The sequence below is a fragment of the Wasmannia auropunctata genome, unplaced genomic scaffold (assembly GCF_000956235.1).
Source record: "Wasmannia auropunctata unplaced genomic scaffold, wasmannia.A_1.0 LD336069.1, whole genome shotgun sequence".
Lineage (NCBI taxonomy): Eukaryota > Metazoa > Arthropoda > Insecta > Hymenoptera > Formicidae > Wasmannia > Wasmannia auropunctata.
In genome coordinates this window covers 1,891,739-1,917,121 of record NW_012026821.1, presented here as the reverse complement: position 1 = coordinate 1,917,121, position 25,383 = coordinate 1,891,739, and the positions used below count along the sequence as shown (strand labels likewise).

The 25,383-nt window shown below is 37.1% G+C and overlaps 1 protein-coding gene across 2 annotated transcripts in view; it reads left to right on the top strand.

Moving 5' to 3' along the window:
• Nucleotides 1-25,206, top strand: part of LOC105450097 (voltage-dependent calcium channel type A subunit alpha-1-like) — a 51,752-nt gene extending 26,546 nt beyond the window's left edge. The window contains exons 17-31 of one of the 2 annotated variants that reach the window (XM_011689751.1): nt 3,220-3,303; nt 4,869-4,934; nt 6,292-6,408; nt 6,638-6,703; nt 8,723-8,814; nt 10,524-11,014; nt 11,159-11,263; nt 11,345-11,448; nt 12,687-12,743; nt 16,919-17,130; nt 17,533-17,881; nt 20,321-20,448; nt 20,826-21,001; nt 23,396-23,918; nt 24,185-25,206. In XM_011689751.1, the coding sequence (XP_011688053.1) occupies nt 3,220-3,303; nt 4,869-4,934; nt 6,292-6,408; nt 6,638-6,703; nt 8,723-8,814; nt 10,524-11,014; nt 11,159-11,263; nt 11,345-11,448; nt 12,687-12,743; nt 16,919-17,130; nt 17,533-17,881; nt 20,321-20,448; nt 20,826-21,001; nt 23,396-23,918; nt 24,185-24,224 (2,610 nt within the window). In that variant the 3' untranslated portion in view covers nt 24,225-25,206. The remainder of the gene's footprint in view (nt 1-3,219; nt 3,304-4,868; nt 4,935-6,291; nt 6,409-6,637; nt 6,704-8,722; nt 8,815-10,523; nt 11,015-11,158; nt 11,264-11,344; nt 11,449-12,686; nt 12,744-16,918; nt 17,131-17,532; nt 17,882-20,320; nt 20,449-20,825; nt 21,002-23,395; nt 23,919-24,184) is intronic. The other variant, XM_011689752.1, reaches the window with a different exon arrangement.
• The last annotated feature ends 177 nt before the right edge of the window (nt 25,207-25,383 follow it).

The following is a 25,383-nucleotide window of genomic DNA, read 5'->3' as shown; positions in this document are numbered from 1 at the left end:
ATGCCTTCTTGTTTAAAAAAGCAATAAAATAAAAAGGAAAGATCAGATTTAATTATTTTAATAAGAAGTAATTTCATAAGGTATTATATGATGGATAATTGCATTAAAGCGATTTTTTAATAGAATAATATATTAGAAATGTGTATTTATAACATTTGGATGTACGTTGATGTGCAGTCTTTTTTGTTTCTGTTATTTATGATATAATGCAATGCAATATCTATGATAAAAGCAAAATATAACTTGACAATCTACAAGGTAGAAATTGAAATTGTGTGATCGGAAAGTTTATCTTTCCTTATATTACAAAGTTTTATATTATTAATAATTTACGATTAAAATACAAACTTTTAGTGAAAGTTTTAATAAATGGGAAGATTTAAAAAATAAAAAGATGAAAATCATAATTAGTAAAGTAATAATAAGCAAACATATATTTCTTGATTAATTAACGTTTATCCTGAACGAAAGAAGTATCTCCTCTTTAATTTAGTAGCAATATTCAACTCGGACGAGAAAACTAGATGAAGGGAGTGATCGAATACGGAGATTAATTAATTAAAAAAAATAGACGAGGGGATATACGTATAGATATATAAACGCAGGGCATACAAAGGAATATTCGAGTCTGGATTGTGTTACGTCTGTGTGTTGGGTGTATTTTGTAGTATCACGATGCGCCGGAGAATTTTTCGGACTTCTTGACCATCGTGAACTCGGTCGTCACTCTCCTTTTCCTCATTGAGTGCATCCTTAAACTCATCGCCTTCGGATGCAAGGTATAAACAAGCCTCTTAAATCGCTCTAATTCCATATCTCACTCTCACTCGACTCACACTGCAAATTTTTGCTACTTTGTAACTCCATCGAGACTGACATCACTCACCGGTCCATCATTGATTGTGTGATGTTACCGGTCGGAGGATTCTCGTGAAGAAAGTGGGGATCCCAAAAACTGGCGAGAGGAACAGAAGGGAACACATCGAGACATCGCGAAACTGTTTATCGCGAAAATGAAAAAGTATTATAAAAGTTTACTCTTAAGTAGACTTATCAAGATTTAAAGTAAACTTGTGTATGGCATACGAAATTACTACAGTACTTTGAATGGGCATTCAAGAGGTAGCAATTGCCAGAAAACAGGACTGTGTCACTTAAAAAAATTGTTATCGCTGAATTTTTCTTTAATATTGAACATCTATTAGATATCAAATGATTTTAACATTAGTAAATATAAAGGATTAGTAAAATTACTATTAAACGGCTTTAATTAAATAAAAAACTCTAAATAATTCTAATTAAATTTTGAGGGCAAATGGATATTAAAAGCTTGATTTCTTTGATTAATTATAAAGGAATTATTTTTTTAATAAATTTTTTTTACAACATTTATTAAGAAATAATGCTGCAAATCCAAAAGATTAATTTAAACAAATTAAAGTAATTTAATTATATTTTTGCTGAGGAGAAATCATCTGAAAATCGGAAAATGTGTTCTTTAATGTGAATTTTACAAAAGAAATTTATAGAAATTAGATCGTTAATTCAATATTACTTTTTTACATTTTGCACAATATCCAACTGACGATTCCTATTTTCTGGCAAAAGTAGAAAAATGTTGAATATCAAATTCGCGTGTCTCTATCTCTCTCTCTCTCACTCTCTCTCTCTAGTTTGCTTGCTATTACCGGCATGCTCCCGTAGATACTTCTCTAGAAGAGATCCCGTCTCACTTATACTCCAGCCGATCATCGATCACTAAAGCGTGTGACTTGGGTAAACGCTTTAAAAGAAATTTTTACGAGCAGATGTCTTCGTCCTCGTAGATCTAAAATTCTACAGATAAATTCTACGTGTTTGAACGTCGATAGACATTACTCCATTGTAATTGTATAAAAAAACTTAAAAGAATAGAAACCTGCTTTTTTACAACGAAAATCATGAAATATTTTGCATTCATTATTTAATTAGATTATTAAATTCAATATATAACACGATATTAAATCTATTATGTATTAAAAATACAAATTTTCTCACTTTTTAAAATAAACAATTGACACTTAATTTTATATATAAAAAAAGCCTAGTAACTTCTAACATTTTTAAATAATGTAAAATGATTAATTGTTACAAAATGTTCGATTTTGATTAAATATAAAAAAGATTTGAGGCTATTCCACGACGTAGAGATCTGGTCGATGATCATTACAACATTCAGAAGCACTATTCAGAAAGGCACACGTTACAGAATTTCAATCAAATAAGTATTTCATTCATAATTGGAGTGCTCACGAACACAAACACGTACACAACACACGTACACAGGCACTCTTACACACAAAATAAATAGCGTACATTCACAAAAGAAGCAGATTATAGTATATATATACTTTTCTCAAAGTCGGACTTGTAGTTTCTTCTTTAGTGGTAGCTAACGCAAACATCTCACAGACACTTGAACTACACCCAAGTTCGTTCAATAGATTATTGAAACATGTCAATGATATTAGTCCGAATTACTTGCTTGCTATTAATATATATTATTATACGGATCAAGACACGATGATGAATAAGAAGATCATAAAAGAATCAAAAAGACACCAATCAGACAGATCATTTGTCAATGAAACATTAGTTTGCATTTCTTTTATTTCTAAATTGCTGTTTTATTAATTTTTAAGCAATTACAGTGCAAGACTGATTGGAATGAGTGACAATAAGGTAAGCAATAATCTTAAATGTACGTACGTAATTATGTAATTAAAGAAATATTTGGAAAGAAAAAATATCAAAATTTTAGAAAGGAATTATATTTGTTTATAATTTTTATGTAGATTTTCGATTATATTTACGAAATAAAGGATGAGTGGAATCTAATTAGAGCGACATTTATTGAATTTATAATTTTGTATAAAAAATTATTAGAGCACTAAAAATTCGGAAACATCGATTATATCCAACTATGTATATTCCTTTTTAGTTGCATATTGAACCTTTCTCCTTCGCAATTCTTTTTTATTCTTACTCTTCATGGTGTCTTGACCTTGCTCATGTACAGAGTCATGTATCAATAATTAGAGTTTTGATCTGCATCTGTTGCGATGGAAAACGTGTCGAAGCTGTTTAGCGAGCTTCGGGGTAGTAGAAATGAATACTCAATCGAGGGGGGGCGATGAGACCACTTTGCTAATCAATTTTTTCGATTGTTCCCGCGAGCAGAACTTCTTCAAGGATGCTTGGAATATCTTCGATTTCATCACGGTGATCGGCAGCATTGTGGACGCTCTCGTGGTCGAATTCGGGGTACGTAAAGCACCGGAAAAGTAGCGGAAAAGATATAAGTGTGTTAATTGCGTTTTAGCTACTAAAACCCCGTAATAGAAATCTTCCAGGTATATGTACATGTAATCGGGAACCTTCTCCAGGAAACCCGAGGCTAGGCTGTGATTACTGATGGCTGCTTGACTCTGACGAGAAGTCATTCCGATAAAGTCGCGCCAAATCAGAATTGACTTTCATGTTGACGCAAGTAAAGATGGACAAATTAGATGAAAAGTGTACATTTTGTGTTTACACAAAAGTGTTTACATTTTGATGTATCTGGTATATGATAGATGATACTAATTTACATAAAAGTAAAAGAGTAAAATTTACATAAAAAGAATATCATTATAATGAATATTTAATTACTCCCAAACTAGTACGATTAATGAATGTAATTGAGAATCGATGATTGAAGATTCAAAGTTAAGAATCGATTTATATATGCAAGAAACTTTGAATTATATTTTGAAAAAAATATATGATAAAAAATAATAAAATTTAAAAAATTGAGAAAATATATTATTTATTTACGAGACTTTCTATTTTTGGCAATATAACGCTGAATTCCGTCCATTGTTTGCGATTGTTTCAACATGCTAGATTAATTCTCATGTTCGAGACGAATTTGTCGGAATGCGCCTTTCGTCAGAGCATCCATCCATCATGATAGTGGCCCTTTTAATCGTCGCGGCAGTGTTGCTTGATGTGTACCTTTGTCTTTCGTTTAACCCTTTTGCTGCTTACTTAGATTCGCCGTGCAAAGCCCGTGTGACGAGCTAGCAGGTAAATTACGACAACCGAAATACCTCGAACACCTTTTGTATTATCTTTTAGCTGTGTGTGCTGCATTCATACGCTACATACATCACACTGTACATCGCTACATCTGCACAATATATACATATACGCAGTTATATAGTGAAACAGCTACATTGTACAATACACATGAACATGTTCCCGATACAGAATCCTGACCGTTCTTCGTATTAGGAACATTTCTTTTCTATATATCGATATCCTGTGACTTAGATTAACCAATGTCAATTGTAGTTTGAAAGTAGAAAAGGAGCAAATACCGTGTAGGGTGTTGCTCATAAGAATTTCTTCCAAATCACATAGTAAATCGTTGATTATTTCGATTCCACTGACGTAGCGATTACAATATCTAGCCGATAATATGTGTAGGATATGAATAATATTGATTTGTAAATCTCCAAAGAAATATATCCAGTAAAAGTCTATGTCGAAATCTGTATATATATATATATATATATACATATATATTTGCTGCCTGCGCTTGCAAAATTTTTCATAAAGATATGTCTTAGAAGTACAGGTAAGAAAATAGAGCTAGAATTATCGTGAAATGAGTATTGATCCTGATGTTAAAGTGAGCTGCTTACGAAGTTACTCATTGCCAGTGTGTGATTGCCAGTCGTTAGTATTTCTGTTCATTAATTGTAATTCCTAAAAGTTGAACGATCAGACACTCAATACTGTGTGGGAATGGAATAATCTCGCAATCTCACATATTTCTGTAATAGGGCCGGATTACAAAATGGTATCGAGAGGTTTTCGCGTCCAGTGAAAGTGGCCCGCACAAAGTGAAGGTATAAAATTACTATCCAGTTTTTGCGTTGACGAACATAAGTTGGAACAAGTCATGACGTTGCAAATGCAGCAGAATTAAATACCGCATTAAATACCGAAACTGTAAATTTAGTTTCTGCGTAGAAATCTGAAATGTGTCTTTCTTTGTAATTTCTCTCTCTTCCCGAGAAGATGCAATTATTATTTCAGACATAGATCTCTTTATATGTGTTATTACCGTTTTCAGATATACGTTTATATTAGCAGCAATTGTGATAAAATGGTGATGATGATAAACATGATTTCATTTGAGATTATTTGCAAGCGACAAGAAGAAACTGGGTTTCGGAACTAGTATTTTCTCGAGGCTCTTCCTAAATCATTTCTAGATCGAATCATTTTTATCCCGTTTATTTATCCTGTGCATGTACTTTTCAGAATACATAAACTATTCGTACATTACAGATTACACTAACAGTTTCGAACATTTTTAACACTGATACTATGAACAGACAATTGTTACACTGTAGTTACATTACCAGACAATATTTTAAAGGCATATGGATGCGGTGTCTAATCTGTCTCGATTTCGACTTATTAATCGTCTTCGTGATGTAACAGTCGGACATGATTCGATCGTTACAGCAAAAGGGTTTTAACATAATTACACTTTTATTATGTAATTGCGTTGCAATTCGATGATTAAAATAGTTCAATCATTATAGTAAAACATGATTCTTCATTAATTTAATTAAACTCGAGAATCATAAAAGCATTAATTTAGAACTATAGTTTACTTAAATTTGTATAATAGATATCAAAATTAATTAAATAAATGAATCATTAACGCATTAATTTAGAATTAGTTCATTAAAATTTGTATCAATATAAAACATTAAATTATTTGTATAGAGACAAAAAAATGACTTTCAATAAAAGGAAAAAGAAAAAACACCACTAGCTTAAACTGAAATACAACAAAAATACAGTTAATTACTTGACAAAAAGTATATATCCTATTTATTTCTATAATAATATTAGTGATTAATAGTTATTAGTAATTTTACATTACAATTAATTCCACCTTTTCTTTCGATAATGATTTTGTATTCTTAAAAAAGATCTTCAATTTCATCGAGGTTTTAACATCTCGCCGCTCTCGTTTTTTTACATCTCGCGAGAGAAATGTCAGTTCACTCCACAGCTTCGTTCGTGCATCGCCGAGGATAAAAGGACGCGGCACGCCGAAAGGACTGATGTCCTTTTCGACGCGTAGCATATAACGCCGAAACGCTGCACGCACGAAGCTTCGTTCTGGCGCGCAATAAGAAGTCGGCATTTTGTGGGGTTAAGTGCAATTTCCTCTGTCCCCTGCAGGAGAACTTCATCAACGTCGGCTTTCTGAGGCTCTTTCGCGCCGCCAGGCTGATCAAACTGCTCAGGCAGGGGTACACGATACGAATTTTACTCTGGACCTTCGTACAATCCTTTAAAGTAAGCATGTAAATTAAATCCTGATCTTTTTTTATTATTGAAATTAACTCCTGATTATTTTTTTATTATTCATATCACTTTTAGTTCGTACGTGCCAACACAGCGGTTATTATTTCTTATCTTTCCCAGTATACTCTTGATTGTTATACATTTAAATTCATTCAGCGTCAATTTCTACAGCTATGATTAATTATCGAGATAACGATAATAAAAACCTATCTTCTTCCAGGCTCTGCCTTACGTTTGTCTCCTCATAGCGATGCTGTTCTTCATCTACGCTATCATCGGTATGCAGGTATGAATCCTCTTCCGTTGCTTCGATTTCTCGGAAAGTTCCTATGAATTTGTTTCCATTAAAATGCGCTTTTGGGGGATGATGTGCAGAAGGGTGCAGGATTGAAGTATAACATGATTCAAGGAACTGGTCTAAGATTTAAAAGTTTAATAAATTTGAAAATATTACCAGTTTTATAATTATTATAGAAATTGATATAAATCGAATAATAATTATTTTATTATATTCTACGTGAAAAGAGGAATGCGGAATTGTTTGGTCTTATATAGAAAAGACTTTCGAATTTTTGTACGTAAATGATTTTGTACGGAAAAAATAGTAGCTTCTTTAATTAACTAAAAACATAATTGGCCAATGATCTTCAAGATCGATGCCTGTTCACAAACTAAAAAATCACTATCGCTAACGTGTCACGTCATTCAGATATTTTACTAAAAGCAAAAGCCATGCAATTATCTCAGCTTTGAATCGGGAGAAACGGCGTGTCGAGATAGTTTCTGGCACGCGCAACCTTGCAGATTGGGAATTTTAAGTGACAGCAGATCCCCCCGGTGGCCATTAAGTGACCCTGAAATTGTCCGTTGTCAGGTCTTTGGCAATATATCGAACGATGCGGAAACAGCGATCGATGATCACAACAACTTTCAGTCCTTCTTCGCCGGTCTTATGTTGCTTTTTCGGTGAGTCGAGCAGCTAGATTGACTGCCGGTTCGACGGCGACGAATGAGATGACTTCTGAAAATGATAATTTTATCGGCTGGGCCAATTGATTTCCCTTTCGTACAAAAAAAAAATTTTCTGAAACAAGCTAACGGTTTTATTATCATCTAAAAGTAATTAAAAAAGATTTTCTTTACTTGTGCCTGCTCGAAGTTTGTCTTTGTATATGAGAGGGAAACGATTTTGGCGCACAGCTGGCTTATCGTCGCGATCTTTCACGATGTTTCATTATAGAAATTTCATCGCAAAAAGACTCAACGACGTCATAGAAGACTAGAATGAAAGATTTACTTCTGCATTGGTTGTGCATTACAAGAGGAAAACTTTGTGCTTTCATAACGTTTACGTATTTTGTAAAATATATTTCAATTTCACGTCTAATTTTACTTTGGTAGTAAAACAGTCTTTTGTATACTGTGATCGCAATATACTGATCACTGGCCGTTGTTTTGCGGCCCCCGATGAAGCACCGTTAAAGATCTCGCGCGATGCTGACGGGAGATACGTCGTCGACCGTAGAGCGAGAGGTTGAGGGGAATATATATAAAAATGTGGTCGTCGTAAATTATCTCTAGAGTAATGCTTTGTTGGCATGAGCTGTAACGCGAGAGTAAGCTGCTCGACGTGTTAATCTGTTGTGACTCATCCCAATTAGTAAAAGCCCTATAGAGAAGTCTGTTTCATATATATAGTGATGCCTGCGTTAAGTTAAAATCTAGAAGTTTTGATTAAGGTGGTGCTTGAGAGAATGAATTTTGTTCCGATTATTAATTAGTGTTCTACTTTGTATCGTGCGAGTGTATAATTTTTTTCAGAAGCTTGCGTTGATAATAACTGCAGATGTACCGCTATAAAATCGTCGGAAAAAATTTTAATTATCGACATGTTGTTAAGAATTAGATCTCTATAGATCAATTTTTAGACGGAGAATGTAAATTAACGTTTAACGATTTAACCGTTTTGTTTTAAATTCGCAAATTTCGTTTTATACCTCAATTCTCTCGAGTGCACCGTGTACTTGTTGATAAGGAAAGTATGAGAAACTGTAGTTAGAGAATTGAATTCTATGATACTCTCATTATACACGCATTGACGCATTACACAGAACTGTGATCGAAGCGATACAAAAGAGATCGAAAATAGTGGTCATCCAGCGAGAAGGAAAGCAGAGGACATTCCAATTATTTTCGTTCGATATTTCGTTATTACTTAAAAAAAAAAAAAGCATATTTGGTGACGCAAATTTGTAATGCCGCTCGTGCCTTTTGGCTGCGGCCCTCTTCTTTCTGTGGGTCTCAGGTATTCGGTAACATCGTGCTGGACGCTGATACTTCTATTACCAAGCACAACAATTTCCAAAGCTTCATACAAGGTCTGATGCTGCTTTTTCGGTAAGTAACGCCACGCCAGAGGAAATCTAGCTATCTGGTTAGCCGTTGAACTTGACCACGCGACTATCAGCGCGACTTGCAAAACGATCGAATGAACTTTTCACGCTCAACACCTGCGGCAAGCTACCTATCACTTATTAATTTTGTTACGAGAGCACGATGCGGAAGATGATTCAAGTTTTCTCGAATTGTGATACGAAAGCAGGTTGATCTTTGGTGACGTCTACGTGACGAGGAATTTAATTAATTAAATTGTTTACGTAGCACTGGTTATGTGTCATAATTATTGTATCGATTTAATTTGCCTAAGTTATGGAAAAATGACAATGATTTCAATTTCCCTGAGATATTTTCACTACGGCGATATCCAAGAAAAGATAATTTAATTATGTCGAAATTCTCAAAAACTATTCAGGCAATTTTATTAAAATTACATTCCAGTCAAAATATAGGTATTACATGCAGCCGAAAAATATCAAGCTGTTTTTGAAATATGACTTGGGCTATTCTCACGTTAAGCGTCCCAATTATCACGACGTCGCGGAATCTTCTAATCGTTTAATTCATATTATTTCCGGATGTATGTTCACAGCAGGCCTTTTCGCTTCGATCCAACCATGTATTACTGTAAAGTTCCCAGCACTAAATCGAGCACAAAAGCAGAATCAGGCTAAACGACACGGCATATTCAGAGCAAACAGAATAATACACAGCAGCCTCGTGTAGAATTGAGTTCGCCGTATTAATTTCACAGTCTAGCTTGCCTTTTGATGTTGCGTAAAATATCTGCAGGCCTTATGCATGCCGCGCTTGCAAAGAGACCGCGGGCCCAATTATTTATTCTCCTCAGTCTTGCAACAGATACGACAATACTGTCGATTAAAAAATTGTTAATAACAACTTTGAAGCAAATTTTATGTGAAAAAATAGTTTATAATAGATTTTTATTTCTACATAATTCCTATATGCAAACAGGATGCATATAAGAATTTATTAAAGCATCCTGAGTCTTATTAAAGGACTGAGGAGATTATAGAAACTAAACTTAACATGAGCTGCAGAAGAGGCAATGTCGTAGTTCGTTAAAATATCGCATGAATTTTTGCAACTTTTGCAACTTTTTAGTTTAATTTTTTTTTATTGCAAAAAGACGCTGCTTAACAATACTAATTTGGGATTGTTCGTAGTACAGAAGAATTATACTTGAGACTAAATATTCACAACATAAATCCACTCGCGATAAAATTGATTTTTTCATTTTTTAACAATACAAAATAAGATAAATGTTTCTCAACAATAATTATTTTCATCCTAGATTGGAATCTCAAAACATTTTTATATAACCTATGCCTAATCTGGATTGCTTTTACGAAACTATTAATCGAGTCAATCAAAACAAAATTCCAATTTTTTAATATAATTATGTATTAAAAATGGATTTGCGTACAAAGTTGTATCTATATATATTCTCAGGTACAGTACAAGTCGCCGTAACTTTTCGCAGTAATCTCATGGCGACTTCGTTATAAGCGTTTAACATCAATTAAATTAGAATTGGAAGGTCTGCATGCGGTTGGGAATATATTAGAATAATAATCGCAGCTTTTCTGGCGCATTCGATGCGCTAGGTCGCTGAAGTATTCGCAGCTCTCGTTTCGACGACAGCAACAAAAGTGTTAATGGAAATGCTCAAGATGCGATCTTCTCAGGTGTGCCACGGGAGAGGCCTGGCCGAACATCATGCTGGCGTGCGTAAAGGGCCGTCAATGCGACCCGAAGGCCGAGAAGTCCTTGGAGGAGCAGAATGATTGCGGCTCCAACATCGCCTACGCCTACTTCGTGTCGTTCATCTTCTTCTGCTCGTTCCTCATGCTGAATCTCTTCGTCGCCGTCATCATGGACAACTTCGATTACCTCACGCGGGACTCGTCGATCCTGGGCGCGCATCATCTCGACGAGTTCGTGCGGATCTGGGCCGAGTACGATCCGAACGCCACCGGCAAGATCCACTACACGGAGATGTACGACATGCTGAAGAACATGGACCCGCCGTTGGGATTTGGCAACAAGTGCCCGAATCGGCTCGCGTACAAGAAGCTCATCAGGATGAACATGCCGGTGGACGGTGACGGGAAGGTGAACTTCACGACCACGCTGTTTGCCCTCATTCGCGAGAATCTCAGCATAAAAATGCGATGCGGTGAGTTCATCTCGGAATCTGCGTGACGTGGAAAAAGGAAATGACTATTGTCGTTTCGCAGAAATAAGCAATTGTCGACGAAATTAATGAAATTTTCCTTTTCTTCTTCTTTCTCTTCTTTTATCTTTCTTTCTTTTGTTCCAGCCGACGAAATGAATCAAGCCAATGATGAGCTGCGGGACACGATCAGGAGTATCTGGCCTTTACAAGCGAAAAAGATGTTGGACCTTTTGATACCTAGGAATGAAGGTAAAATTCGCTTTTCTCTGTCCAACACGACACGTGTATTTTGTGACATTCGATGATCGCGCGATAATTTCTTCCTTCCAGAATTGGGCAGAGACAAGCTCACCGTGGGTAAGATATACGTCTGCCTTCTGATACTCGAAAGTTGGAGGTCAACGAAGTTTGGTCAGATAAAGTCTGCCGAACAGGTGAGCCTTCTCTCTCTTTCTTTCCTCTGTCAAATTAACTCTATATATTTTTCATAAGATAACAGGTCCTAAAGATACATTTCTAGTACTAAGTTTCTTTCGTGATCCTTCAGTTACAATTTTCTCGTTTCGAATTTCGTTCGACTTCTAGCTGTTTCCATTAAGCAAGTTTATTGAATGTAAACGCGATATAAATTAACATAAATATTTGTAAATTATAAAATAAACGATTTTTATTTTGTGCATTCTAAATATTTGCTGCGGAAGAAACGAATCAGAAAATCGAAATGAAGGATCTCGATTGAGAATGAAATTCGAGCGATTGTTCGCCGTTTTGGCTTCCTCATGATAGGCCAGCCCGCGCGCGAAATGAATTTGCGATTAAAGTACTCTGGAAGTCTCGTGTAATCTAGCTCGATCACTTGGAGCTTCAATATTGTCATAAAACTTTTTCGAGTACAGATAGAGATACTTTTAATAAATATTGTAGATATACTTGAATTAGCTTATAGGTTTGTCAGAATCTGCTAAATATCTAAATTGTAGTCTTGCTAACTTACAAGAAAGTTGACTTCAAATTTACTGGAAGATAAATCTAATTATACGAAGGAATAAAGAATAGCAAAAAGAAAATAGTGTCTTTCCACTTATAGCCCTATTAAATTTAATGGGGCAACAGAAACAACAAACTATTTAGTCAAATTACTTATGCACAATTGTTTTCTTTACTTATATTAGCTAAGTCAATGTTTGTAGAAACAAATTAGATGTGATCTTACTCGAATATTGTATCTCGAAAATTTGTGCAAGTAATTAATATATAATAGATTATTTGCTTTCGATCTATCGATTGCTGTTTAAAATGATTTATTGATACAAATCAAAATCGACGTTGAATTAAAAATCACGTTCATATCAATCAAAAAATTGTCTTTAATGACAGTCGATAGATCGATTGGACGACTATACATTTGTATTATAGATAGCCTGAAAATATTTACTGAATGGATTTCAATTAGACTAGATAACAGAGAACACGATATTTACTATTTTTTTAATCTCTGGAATGAGAGAATAATTACATATTCTTGAGTAAACAAATTGACGATACATCTAAACAATAGCAATTAACAGTGATAATTTACCGATTAAATTATTTTTTTTTTATATACTCAAACCGAAAGGATATTCACACAACTTTCAATCATCTCCTTGTGTCTTTTTTCTTTATTTTCCAGAGCGATAACGATCTTATCGATAACGATAATGCTGGGCAAAGTCCTGCAGCCCAGGCGGTAGTACTTACTTTTTCTCTTACTTATTATCTTACTTATTATTATCTCAACACTGTTTCGTTTTTCTTTTGGCTGTACAATTTGTGTTCAAATTCTAATCACATTCGTCCGTTTTGCATTAAATACGTACTGCAAAAGTTTCCTTAATCTCTTTACCGATCTTTATTCTAATATATTTTCATAAAAATAACTTATTATTACTTGAAAAAAAGAAACGAATCTTTTGCAGCATATAATATTTTTTTTAAAACTTCACAATCCAATTTTTTCTTCACCCTTCATACATTATCCAGAGGCACTCACGACGGATGCAGGAAAAATGCATCATTTTACACTTGCAAAGTGTCTCGCGTAATGCAATTTACAAATTATACTTTCTTCTCTCTAAAATAAATAAATGTTTTTTTTAATGTAACATTATTTTTTTACCTCTTTTATGTGTTTTAAGAAATAAAATATTTACGCGAAACACTTTGTGTGATACAACTTGTAAATTGAATATTTCTTTGTATATTTCTATTTTACATATGGTGATAAGATCAATGTGCCTCTGGTACGTCTTTTTCTATTTTACATCGCACATAATCTTTTTTTTTTCACTCGTCATAAGTGTATACGATTATTTTCGATCTGTTTTTCATTTGTGTCACGTAGCCCTTTATTTAACACTAATATAATCATACACACACATATACACTACACAAAGACGTAGCGAAACAGCTGTCACTAGTAATATAAAATCACTATCATTAAAATATATTTAAAGAATAATGTGTGAATGAATAAATATAAAATCATATTTTCATTCTTTAATTCATTTCCAATTACAGAATAAACAGTTTCGTAAAATCTAAATGTAATATTATGTTATCATATATTTTCTTAAATATATTAAGATTAGAGAATAAAGATAATAATTGTGTGTTGAAATTAGAGAAATTTTTGTACGTATTGAATAAGTTTATAAAATTTAATTTAAAGGACGCAAGAGATATTTTCAGAGATGAAAATTTAATTGACGATGGAAGGTAGCGAGAAAATGGATGGCTGTTTCGCATACGATAAATTCACACGGCAATACGTTTTAGTCTATTTTACTTAGGCACTTATCATATTAGACACGTAATACATAATAGATCTTTAATCAGGCTCGCACACGAGCTAGTCTTTAGACACTTAGTGCCTTTCTGCGGAGAGGCTTTTTTTCGTTTTCTAATCGCACGTTTCCTTTTGTCAAGCTAGTTTAGGATAACGTCGAAGAATAGCTCTCACTTCGATCTATATATCACAAAGGGAAGACGATCTCTTCTCCCGTGTAAACTTTCGACGAGGTCCCTGCGCGTGCGAGAGGCTCCCGCAGTGATATATACGATTGCAATACGTTGTCAGAGTTGTTTTAGTCGTCGTGTTGTTGCCGACACACGTGGGTAACACGTGGCTACGTACGCACGTGTACGCGCGTGTATAGATATATCGGCTCTTTGTCGACCGGCAATACCGGTATAGCTGTGTGTAAGTAAATCACCTCGTAGAGCTCCGTTTCTCGAGCCTTATATTTAGAACGAGAAGTAGCCCGATGAGACAATCGATTCTCGAACGTATACATATATATATTATATAGCCCGCCTTTTGCCTCAATCTACGACAAACGCCTCTTAGACATATACACTCTTTTCTTGCCAAGCAAGCCTTTTTTCAATTAATTAAACGTATATAGTTTGGCAATAGCCGATTCTTTTAGAGCGTGACGTAGAAACTTCCTTTTCATTCTGCCGGACTGTCCAGTTTGCTCACGAGCGTTTGACAAATATCTCTCTCCTTTATTTAGTATGATACGAACTTTTCAAAATAGTAGAATTTGGAATTATATAGCTCCAAGCATTTTAACTTCGCGCTCGTTCACGTAAGTTCAAGTAATATAACATCCTAATAATAAAAAATTATTAGCTATCACGAAATTATTAGTTATTGGTGAAATTATCTAATTAACGGCAATTAAGAAATTACTTTTTTAAAAGTTTAATACAGTTATTAATTTTATTATTAGGAAATCATTGCGCTGTATTGTGTTGTTTACACGCGGATATCGATTGCCTCGCTTGATCTTAATAAGAAAATAGATTCAGGATCATCTAATATCTAAGTAAATTCACAGACGCGGCGAAGATTTGGAAAAACATGAAGTTCACCGTCTCTCTTCTCTTAGATGCTAGATAGATCCCAAAAAACATCTTTTTCTTTTACGGTGCGAAGTTAATGCGGCATCTGATGATAACGCTCCTGCTAGCTAATGCCGAAAAGATTATTTTCCTTCTGGTTTCTTACGAGCAGTAGTGTAGAGGAGATTAATAGGCACTCTTTTGACTCAGTGATTTCAGCAGTAGACTCGTAGTCTTGCCCAACTTATCCGATCGCTTTCTACTACTAGAACAGTTTTTCCGCTTTCTACTAGAGCAATTTTCCGCTCTTTCAGTTTACACGTCACACGTCATTTGACACACTCTCTATATTGTATACACACGCACACACGTGTTGAAACGCGCACTGACACAAGATAAAGTAGCCTTAAAAAAAAAAAAAAATCTGTGATGCAGTAAACTTAAATATCTTTCACATATTAATAAATAATTCATTCTCTTTTGGCGAGTAAGCTGTTACGCAAGGATCTCGATAAATTGCTCCTGTAAATCGCTCGAGCGAGCAACCGGGCGTGTTCGACGATGCTTACGAAAAGTGTACCACTAAATGTAACAGTTGATAAATATTTCGTAAACATTGATGATCACTTCCACTCGTGGCAGCAATTTGTAGCTCGACATAGATGAAGAACGATTTATCCGCATCTCATTTATTTGCATTCTAAGTGTCTTTCGATAGATAAACAGCTCCTATTTTTTACGGATTTAGCAAGCACTTGACATATAAGTCACCGATAATATGAAGGATGTCCCAAAAGTGAAACGGTTGCTAAAGCAGCGATAAAAATTCTTAGTAAAAGAGACTTCTCGGTTTCATGAACATTCAAGAGGCAGGAATAATCGTCATTAAAATATACGTACCAAATGATTTTGGGACATCCCATATTGCGGCATGTTCCAGATTCCTCAACCTTGGAATATACTTCTACTCAGACCCGTTTATTGCATACCAAGCAGCAGAATTTCAATTTTGTCCACGATTATTTGGCATATCTGTATGATCTTCGCGGAGTGAAGACTGTCCGTGTTCTACCTCGCGAATACAAATCGCCCGCAGCGGCTCTTGCTAATAAAAAAAAAATGTAAAAAGAATTTTGACACTTATGAATTAAATAGCAGTGTCACTACTACATTTCAGTAGTGTTTTCACTGCACTAGTAGTCCATTTTTAATATTACCTCACATTTGAAGTAATATACAGAACGTGTGCAGAGCGTATGGTAGAACATCGGGGACTTCACCCGTTCCGTGCATGCTTATACTAACAATTGCATTCTTGCAGTACTATTACGTCTCTCAAAAGACTAAATCGCCGTTTCCTTACTAACGCATTTGTGTCCACTTGTAACACTTTGGTATACGAAGGGGAGAAAGGGGGATAACATTTCTTTTTCTTTTTTTTGATATACATATAAACATAGTCTCGATCAACATATACAGGCTTTGCGACGCAATACAAAATTTGCCCCGCTGCAATACCGTTTTTTACGCTACTGTTTCTCGCAATTCTTGCATTCACACACGTTCTCTCGAGCGTATATATATAAGTATATACAGTAGTTCGAGATGTGGAAGAGTCCGCCGTAAGATCGACACAAGTAAACGCACCATCACGGCATGCCTTTTCTCTAGCATGGCCGCCTCTCTTTACTCTGAGAATTCTTTCTCACCGTTCTTTTTACACTATTGATTCTCGATCTTTGAATGCTTCCGATCTTATAAGCGTCTCATGTTCTACCACGATTTTTCGAGAGTCCACCGACGAGAGGTAACGCTAAGAAAAAAAAGCCTGTATGTGCCTGTACATATATATTATATATATATAGTTTATTTATATACATATGCGAAAGAAACTAAAAAAAAAATGGAGAAATAAAAGCGCAAAAAAAAGAAAAGAAAGAAATTGTTGATCGAAAAATGAGATCCCTGTCGATCAGCTCTGATAGCCGGTGTGCTTTCGCACGTTTCGCAATTTAGCCATCGGCCTTCTTCAACTGCCTGCTGGACATGGCGGCGGTAAATCACACCGGAAATAATCACGGAGCCGGAAGTAGGGCGAACAGCCTCGAACCGGTGATGCGACCGGCCGTGGACACGAAGCACGAACGACTCAGAGAACACACGGATGAGGAGGACGGGGCCCTAGGCATCCTCGCAGCCGCCGAGCACAGACGTCAGCGTAGCATCAGGTATGCATCAGTTTTTTATGTACTAGCGAGAGAAAAGATGAGATTCTCAATTGAATTATTTCTACACATCAGTAAGGCAATGCAGATATTTTTAGAGCAATTTTGGCAATGGCCCAGTTCTTTGAATAGCAAAGTAATTGATTAAAATTAATCGATTTATTGATTTATATACCAATTCTTTTGGATTTAGATATACATATATAATATATAAAAATCAGAATTCACATAATTTGTGTTCACTATTTGGATTCACAGTAATTTGATTAATGGAGCGCCTAATGAATTATAAGAAAGAATTATAAAAAAGAATATATTATATATTGCGTAATGCACAACCAATTTATATTGTCATCGCATATATTTGTTAAGAATACACCAGGATGGCGGTTGCTTTGATTTCAGAAACAAAAAGGTGAACTGGAAGATGTCTCGCCAGTACGATATACTAGGCAGCAGCGGAGAGAGTAGCCAGGGAGGGGGTGGGTCTGGGGTTGTAGTTAATGGCGAGGATCGCGCCCCCGAACTAGAGCCATTGCTGGCCGAGATGCCCTCCCAGCGGGATGATCAAAACAACTACTACCACGACCATCACCATCACGATCAATACTACTACGATACCGACAATGATCAATACTATGACCATCACCAATACTACCACCACCACCATCACCATCATCATGACCACCGACCACCCTCGTACTACCAACACCAGAACACCTACGCACCTCGCTCCTCGATCCGTTACCACAAGGTGTCGGCTCGGTCCAAGCTCAAAAAAGACTTTCCTCGGTTTTTTTCGAGAATGTCCTTCTGTCCCCGCCCCTTGACCCTATCGGAAGTAGATCGCGATAAAAGAAGTCGGAAAAGACCCTGTTCATTGTCTCGTTGAAAATGTGGTCATAATAAGAATCGCGAATCCGTGTGTACGCTACGTTTAAGATGTGTTAGTACCGTAGCAACTGCAAGATGTTTCTGGACCGAAATGCTCTTGGAACTGCTTTCCTCGAGATTTCTGTCTTTCTTTCTGGAACTGATATTTAAAAAGTTAAAAAACATGACGTTATTTTGATTATAAAACTTTGATAGACTTTGAATAACAATCAATTTTTTACATCAATTTTCATTCAATTAAATTAATTTATATGAATATTAATATGAAAAACCAAGTTTTTGCATTAGAGAACATTTATTTAATTAATTTTGTCTCTATTAATAGCAAAATACACGTTGTGCTATTAAAAGTCTACACGTCGAAGGATTTACTATTAAAATCGAAACTTTACAATTTTGTATTTATATTGGGAATACATTGGTCCAATATTGCGCCAATGAATTTGTCAATTTTGTGCTACTAGGAGAATGATGAAATCCAGAAACATCCTGTAATCAAATATAGATCACGTAGATCGTTCTATTTTATCTAAAAATAATTCTAGATTAGGATATCGTCTCTTATCGCGAATTTGCTGTGCTACATTGGTCTAAATTAGGATACTATCTCGCACTTAGTATTGTAATTAATTGTGTCACCAAAAGTATTTTTAGAAAATGTGACCTCCTCCCAAAGAATTTTTACAATAAGATCTAGATAAATAAAGAACGCCCTTAGATAAAGTCCCCTTAGTATAAAATTAGATTTCAGAAAAACTAAATTCCCGCTGGATGAACCGAAAGTATTTATGTTTAAATTAGATTAGGATGAATCGTCTTAAATCAACGTTCTCTACCAATCCGAGCTTCAATTTTTCCGATCCTAAAAGGATAAGTATTCAACATACATCGCGCGGATCGAGAGGTATTGCCCGTGATGTCGTGATATTGAGCTCAAGACCGATTCACAGTGGAATCAGGCGAAATTTTAGTTCGCGTTGGACGAACCGCGTGCTTTTACTACTTGCTGGTGCCGCGCGAAATCATTTCTTCTCTGCAAACACCAAAACTAACAGTAACATAACTGTTGGTTAAAATTTCTTACTCAACAATATAACTGTAATATTATAACACGCGTGTTACATTATACAATTGTACTGTTAAGCAGGCAGTTATACCTAACAGTTATGTTAGTTGATGTTTGTCAGGTTCATTACTGAAAGAATCGGTCTTACAATTAGTCGAATCGATCTTGATCTTGCTGAGTGTATTAGCGCTTCTGTAAATATTAACGATAGAGAAAGACAACGCTCTAGCGCGAACACCATATAGAGAAATAGTCACGCGTGTGTCACCCGCGAACGCTCTTAGCGACTCTTCTTCGTGTCGATGCATAGAACAGCTCCCACCCCCTTGTCCCTTGCTGCTTTCGGCCTTAGGATTATCGCCGGAGCAACGAAGCAGTCAACACGATCTCGCGCGACTGCCTCGTTCTCCTCGTCTGTCATGTTTTGTCTTGATTCTTTATGTCCACGTCCTGGTAAGTAAGTAAGATGGCACGCTCTTGCGAGGGAGACTCCTGTCTCGAAGGTAGCGGATACCTTCCCTTTTTTTTCCAATCAAGCGATCGGACCTTACGAACGAGTGCATGTGCATGAGCGAGACTTTTCTAACTTGCATGCCATTCAACACACACATATGTATGTGTCTCAGTGTGTGAATTACTCTTATTCCGCCTTATCTCTCAATTTTTCCTGATTTTTTTGCGAAGCTACATTTAACTTTGTTAGTGACAAAAAAGTGTACGCTGAAAATTACAAACAAAAGCAGATCGCACGCGTCTCGATAAAAAAAAAATTGTTTAGTCTTGCATTTTTCTCGTGCAATTCGATCGATATGTAATTCGGTCATCGCGGTATTAAATCATCTTGATATTGTGCAATGATAAAATTGGTAGCCAGCGTAAAGTTTTACCAATGCTATTAATTTTATTGGCGGAAGATATGTCACATATTTATTCAATTATCTAAATTACTTGTATTTCTATATTGTGCATATATGAAAAACATTAAATTAATCACAGGTCTCTAATGTGAACGTCAGTCAAATGGACGAACGTGCATCTGCTTTTGAATTCCACAGACAAAAGGCGTCTCGATAGTCGTGTTACGATAGCTTCTTGTTCGAAACGCGCGCGCGAATCAACAGCGCGATATTGCTAAAGACAAAGAACCGGCAACACCCCGACTCCCCTTTCGATTCCCGATTCCGACCCTAAATTACGCAGGCAAACCACTAAGTCGCAAGTCTGTTCTCGTAGGATCTGCAAGACGTCATACCGTCCGACTCGCGTGCCGGTAGCCTCGAGAGCCTCACTGGTGACAGAGTCCTTCGTCCGCATCATCCCTCGGCGCTTCTCTCTAGACGTTCACGATCACCAAGTATAAGGTATTGAGTGTAGTATATGTAAGCAAGTGAAAAAGTCACGCTATGTCGCGAAGTACATGTGTACAAAGAATTCCATTTGTAGACGGCTGATCGTATAGTCTAATAGTAATTTGAGTAACGAAACATCTGATGTCCCTCAAACCGTGAAATAAGAAAATTGATAAAACATATATTTCAGCAAATTATACAACATTACGATAAAATCGAGGAAAATAAAATTCGATATGTATTCCAAACCACTGAATCGAGAATGATGTACAAAAATACTGGCGTCTCCGATTTTCCGGTGTTATAGACATGGCTAACGTATTGGCTGGATTATACGATGCTACGCGACGTGTTGTGATTTCCTCATTTCTTGTTGTCATAATTTGCAGAAGACACTCGCCAATAATGCCTAGATCGCCATCGCCAAGGCGACACAGCCGGTACGACCACGGTCATTACCAAGACGGACCAGGGTTTAGCGACACCGTTAGCAACGTCGTCGAGATACAAAGGCACACTCATCATCCCCACTCGTCACAATATAATCATCGGCATAGGATACGAGGTACGACGTACCGGCGGTAATTCCGATCCAGCGAAAGCTACGATGGTGCAACGATAAGTCTTTCTCACGGAACCACGACAGCGAACTCTGTTTCGTGTTGGTCATCCCCAACCGGTTTCTCTATCTCTCGTTGTTTTTCTTTTTTTTTTATCAGCCTGGAATATACTACCAACACAGCATCCTTGTATTTACTCTATCACCGTATCACCGATATACCTTAATTCATTCTCTTGGTGTTATTTCTATTATTATAATTATTATTGATTATGGATTTATTACGATTATCTCCAACCGGCTTGGTGATATATATTTAACCAGTTCGTTTCAGAGGTTTCACTACGAAAATGGCGCCGTTGTGTACATACCGTTCATTGCGTTCCATTCTCTTGGAAAATTGTCAGTCATAAAACTGTGTAGATTGCAATCTGTTTGCCGAAATCAATGGAAGCAACGAAAGAGAGTTCGTGGTCACGGTTGTTTTATAAGAAACATGAATGTTGCTATAATGTTGATTTTACTCGAGGCAGAAAAAGCTCTGTGTGATACTCGATGTAATACGTTTCTTCGTTCTGTTCTGTTATGCGCCTACACAGACTATTACGACCACTGCGACTATTACGACGATGGTAATTTCTTTCACAACTCTCCTCTTCTTCATTCCCTTGTCTCCACGATGCAATTATGATGTTACTATATACATAATCAACACGATCGTTTGGCTTTCACCATTTCTTCATTTTTATTTTACGATGATACACATTCACACGCATAAGGACACATACACATATACCCACACATACATGCAAAAGATACCACAAAAATCAACGTAGATGTAGTAGACGTTTTCAAACAATCGATATGTACACAACACCAATAGCATCGATATTCAACACCAATAGCATCAATGTTCACATCAAAAACGTTTCTCTTTTTGTTGTTACTTTATGCTATCTTTACATTAGAAACGCTATCGAAATTGTCAAATTTTATCAAGATTTATCAATCAAAAAATTGGCTAATCGATCATCATAGATCATATTGGAATCATTATTGTAATCTATTTGTTGTAATCTTAACATTTTTCATAACGTGCTCAGTTCTCAAATACAATCCACTAGTCTTCTTAATCTTATTAGACAGTTGACGCGGTATATATGATTTGAAAGATGTAACATATATATGCTAATCGTATTTTTACACCAGCGTAAAATAATTCATTAGTTTGACATCTTAGTTTTTAAATAATTATATTGTTACGCCTTTGTGTCTCCTACTCGATACGGGACAATCGATATGAAGGTCAATAAAGTCATTTCTAAAATTGAACAATCGAATTAAATTGATAAACAAAGAGTCGTCTAAAAGTCTGAATGGATTTTGTGCGCGTTGCTTATGGCTTTTTCAATTTGATCTTTGCATTTCGTTAATTATGTTCTATTGTATATACATAAAATTCGCATAAAATCATTAATCTTCTAAATAAATTTTCTTTAGTCCCGCGAGTGCGGGAAATATTTCGCGAGTGAACGGCGCTCGGGTGTAACAATATGAATTATATAGAATATAATATTGAGCATAGTTTGTTTGCAAGAGAATTAGAGAGTTTGAAGATTCTGCACAATAACTGTTGAGAATATCACTGATTATTGATGCACTCATAATTTAATAATTTAGCATCGTAGAATGTATGCGCATGCTATGTTAGATGCCTCATAGAATTCAAACACAGTTAATATTTAGAGCATCGGCACCGACATGTGTTTGCATTCGAGTTTTCACAGCATTACGAACATGAAACACTACAAGCATGTTGCATTAATCCTCCTTCGAATTTGATAATTTCAATAACTAGCACATATTTAATATCTTTTTTTTTTCAATTTTCGTACGAAATGTAGAAATCAGAAAGGAATATCTCCATTATTAAATTCATTATTGCATTATTTTCAATCATTATTACACATTTAATAAATATAGTCAGTATTCATTCTTAAAAAAGAAATAATAGTTTGCTCTACAAAGGACTATTAATAACTATTAATAGAGCTATGTATTAATAATGGTATCATTAGTTCGTCAATCCTGAATCCTCTCCAATAAATCGAGCTCTTCGACTTTCGCACAGAGAAACCGAGTGACTAAATCTAAATTAAATTAAAGCCCGGTCTTCAATATTAGACAATCGAGCAACCAGTAATATTGAAAATTGCTATCCGAAAACTGTCCGATCCCTAATATAATTGAGTTCTCCCAACGGCTTCTCAACAACCACATGCTTATGTGATTTACTTGTCGAGCAACCCTTGCGCCGTGTGTCAAAAAAGCCCCCGCCGCAACGATTGTGCCGCTGCGCGTGCATCGCAGACGGAAGATTTTAACACGCGTGTTTATTAGGTCCATGGAGCGCGTCGACGAGTCCGGCCAGGTCGCCGAGCCCGGTTCATAGGATCGAGCGCGGTGGTCATTACGGCACGACGAGTCTGGAGCAACGCTCGAGGAGCCCGAGCCCGGGCGGCGGTCGCCCGCATCATCACCATCGCCATCATCCGCATCAACACAGCTACCCGGTGCTGGTCGCGAGGAGAGGCCAGGGTCGCCGGTTGCCGCCGACGCCAAACAAGCCGTCGACCCTGCAGCTGAAGCCGACCAACATCAATTTCCCCAAGCTGAACGCATCGCCTACCCACGGACCGCACGTCATGGCACCCAGCGGACTGACCCACGTGCCAGTGGCAGGGGGACCCGTATCTGGCCATGTGCATCCGCACCCGCCGTCGCACGTGCCATCCTCCGTGCAGCCGAGTCATCATCCGTTAAGCTTCGAGCAGGCTGTTGCGATGGGCCGCGGCGGTCGTCTGCTGCCCAGCCCGGTGCCCAACGGTTACAAGCCACAACCACAGTCCAAGAGAGCGTCTAGGTAAGGAGTTCGTGTCGTCTCTATTTCGAATGATATCTCATCTTCCATTATCATTAAAGTTAGTTATCTCACAATTCGTGTTTATTTACTTTTTCTTAAAGTGTTTCTTCTGAGATTCTCTGAAGTTCATTGATTTTACGCTAAATTACGTGATTTACAAATTATTTTGATCTACTTGCCAACACGTTTTTCAAAATGTATATAATCTGTCCGCCTCGCTCTAAACTGTAACGAGTCTTGATTGGACGGATAATGTTTTTGAGCAGGTCGAGGCACTCGGACAGTGACGAGGACGATTGGTGCTAGCCAAAGTGGGACCCTGGACGGTGGTCCGGTGACGTGGACGCCCCCAGGCGTCTCAGGGTTTGCGCGTGATAGTCGTCCACGTGGGACGCGCGTTGATTTCGATGTGAAGGTAAACCGAAAGTGCCGCGGTCGACGAGCCCCGAAGCTCCAGATTTCGACCGGCCGAAGAACGGCTTCATGAAGGAGTTGTTCCAGTCACGGCATCGCGGCGACCGTAGGACGTCGTGAGAGAGAGAGAGAGAGAGAGAGAGAGAGAGAGAGAGAGAAGTCGAAAAACGGAGAAAACAGATTCCAGGCGGACGATATTCGGAGCGATCTCCGAAAGGCTGAACAGCGGCGACCGAACAGGGTCAGCAAAAATACACCATAGAGAAATTGATTTCTCGCGAAACGCACAGGAGAAATCGAACTATCATTCACACGTTGACGTCGCACGAATCCGCGAACGAGGAGGAGTGCGCGGTTCTACGAATCGATCGAGGTGCAATCAAACGGCCGAGCTCGGTGAATCTCGAAGATTCGATCTTGGAGTCTGGAGGACCGGGTCAGAAGAATCGGGGACGATCGCCCAAACGCGATCGTCCGGAGATCCGAGGGGAATTCGTTCGAAAGATGAATTCCATTCGCTGTATAGTCGCAGACGGTCTACATTGGCGCGAACGACGCACGGAACGAAGCGAAGATGAATCTCTCGAGATCGCGAGCGACGACTACGTCGAGAGACAAGGTGGTAGGTTGCAGTGAAACTCGTCGTCGTGCGCGACAGTGATTGAATAATTTGAGCGGACGTTCCGGGAGAGCTCGAAAATCCTCCGATATTATACGCAAGTTAATATTTCAATCTTACTCCTCGGCCCGATCGAGCGGAGATCGTCTCGAGGACTTACTTTTTATACGATTTTCCGGAGGAGGGACTCATCGAACGCCCGAATTGCGCTGTGATCACCACGAAACGTTCTCTTACGTGCGTGTGTATTTATGTATGTATGTATGTATGTATGTTCGTATGATTTTATGCGTGCGTGCGTAAGAAAACCCCCTTTCCCTCCCCTCCCCCCCCCCCACAATTCACCGGAAATCGCGACTGTAGATGTACCGAATATCGTTCCACTTCCATTCGTAAAAGCGCCGATTAAATAATGTTAATTGTTCAACGACG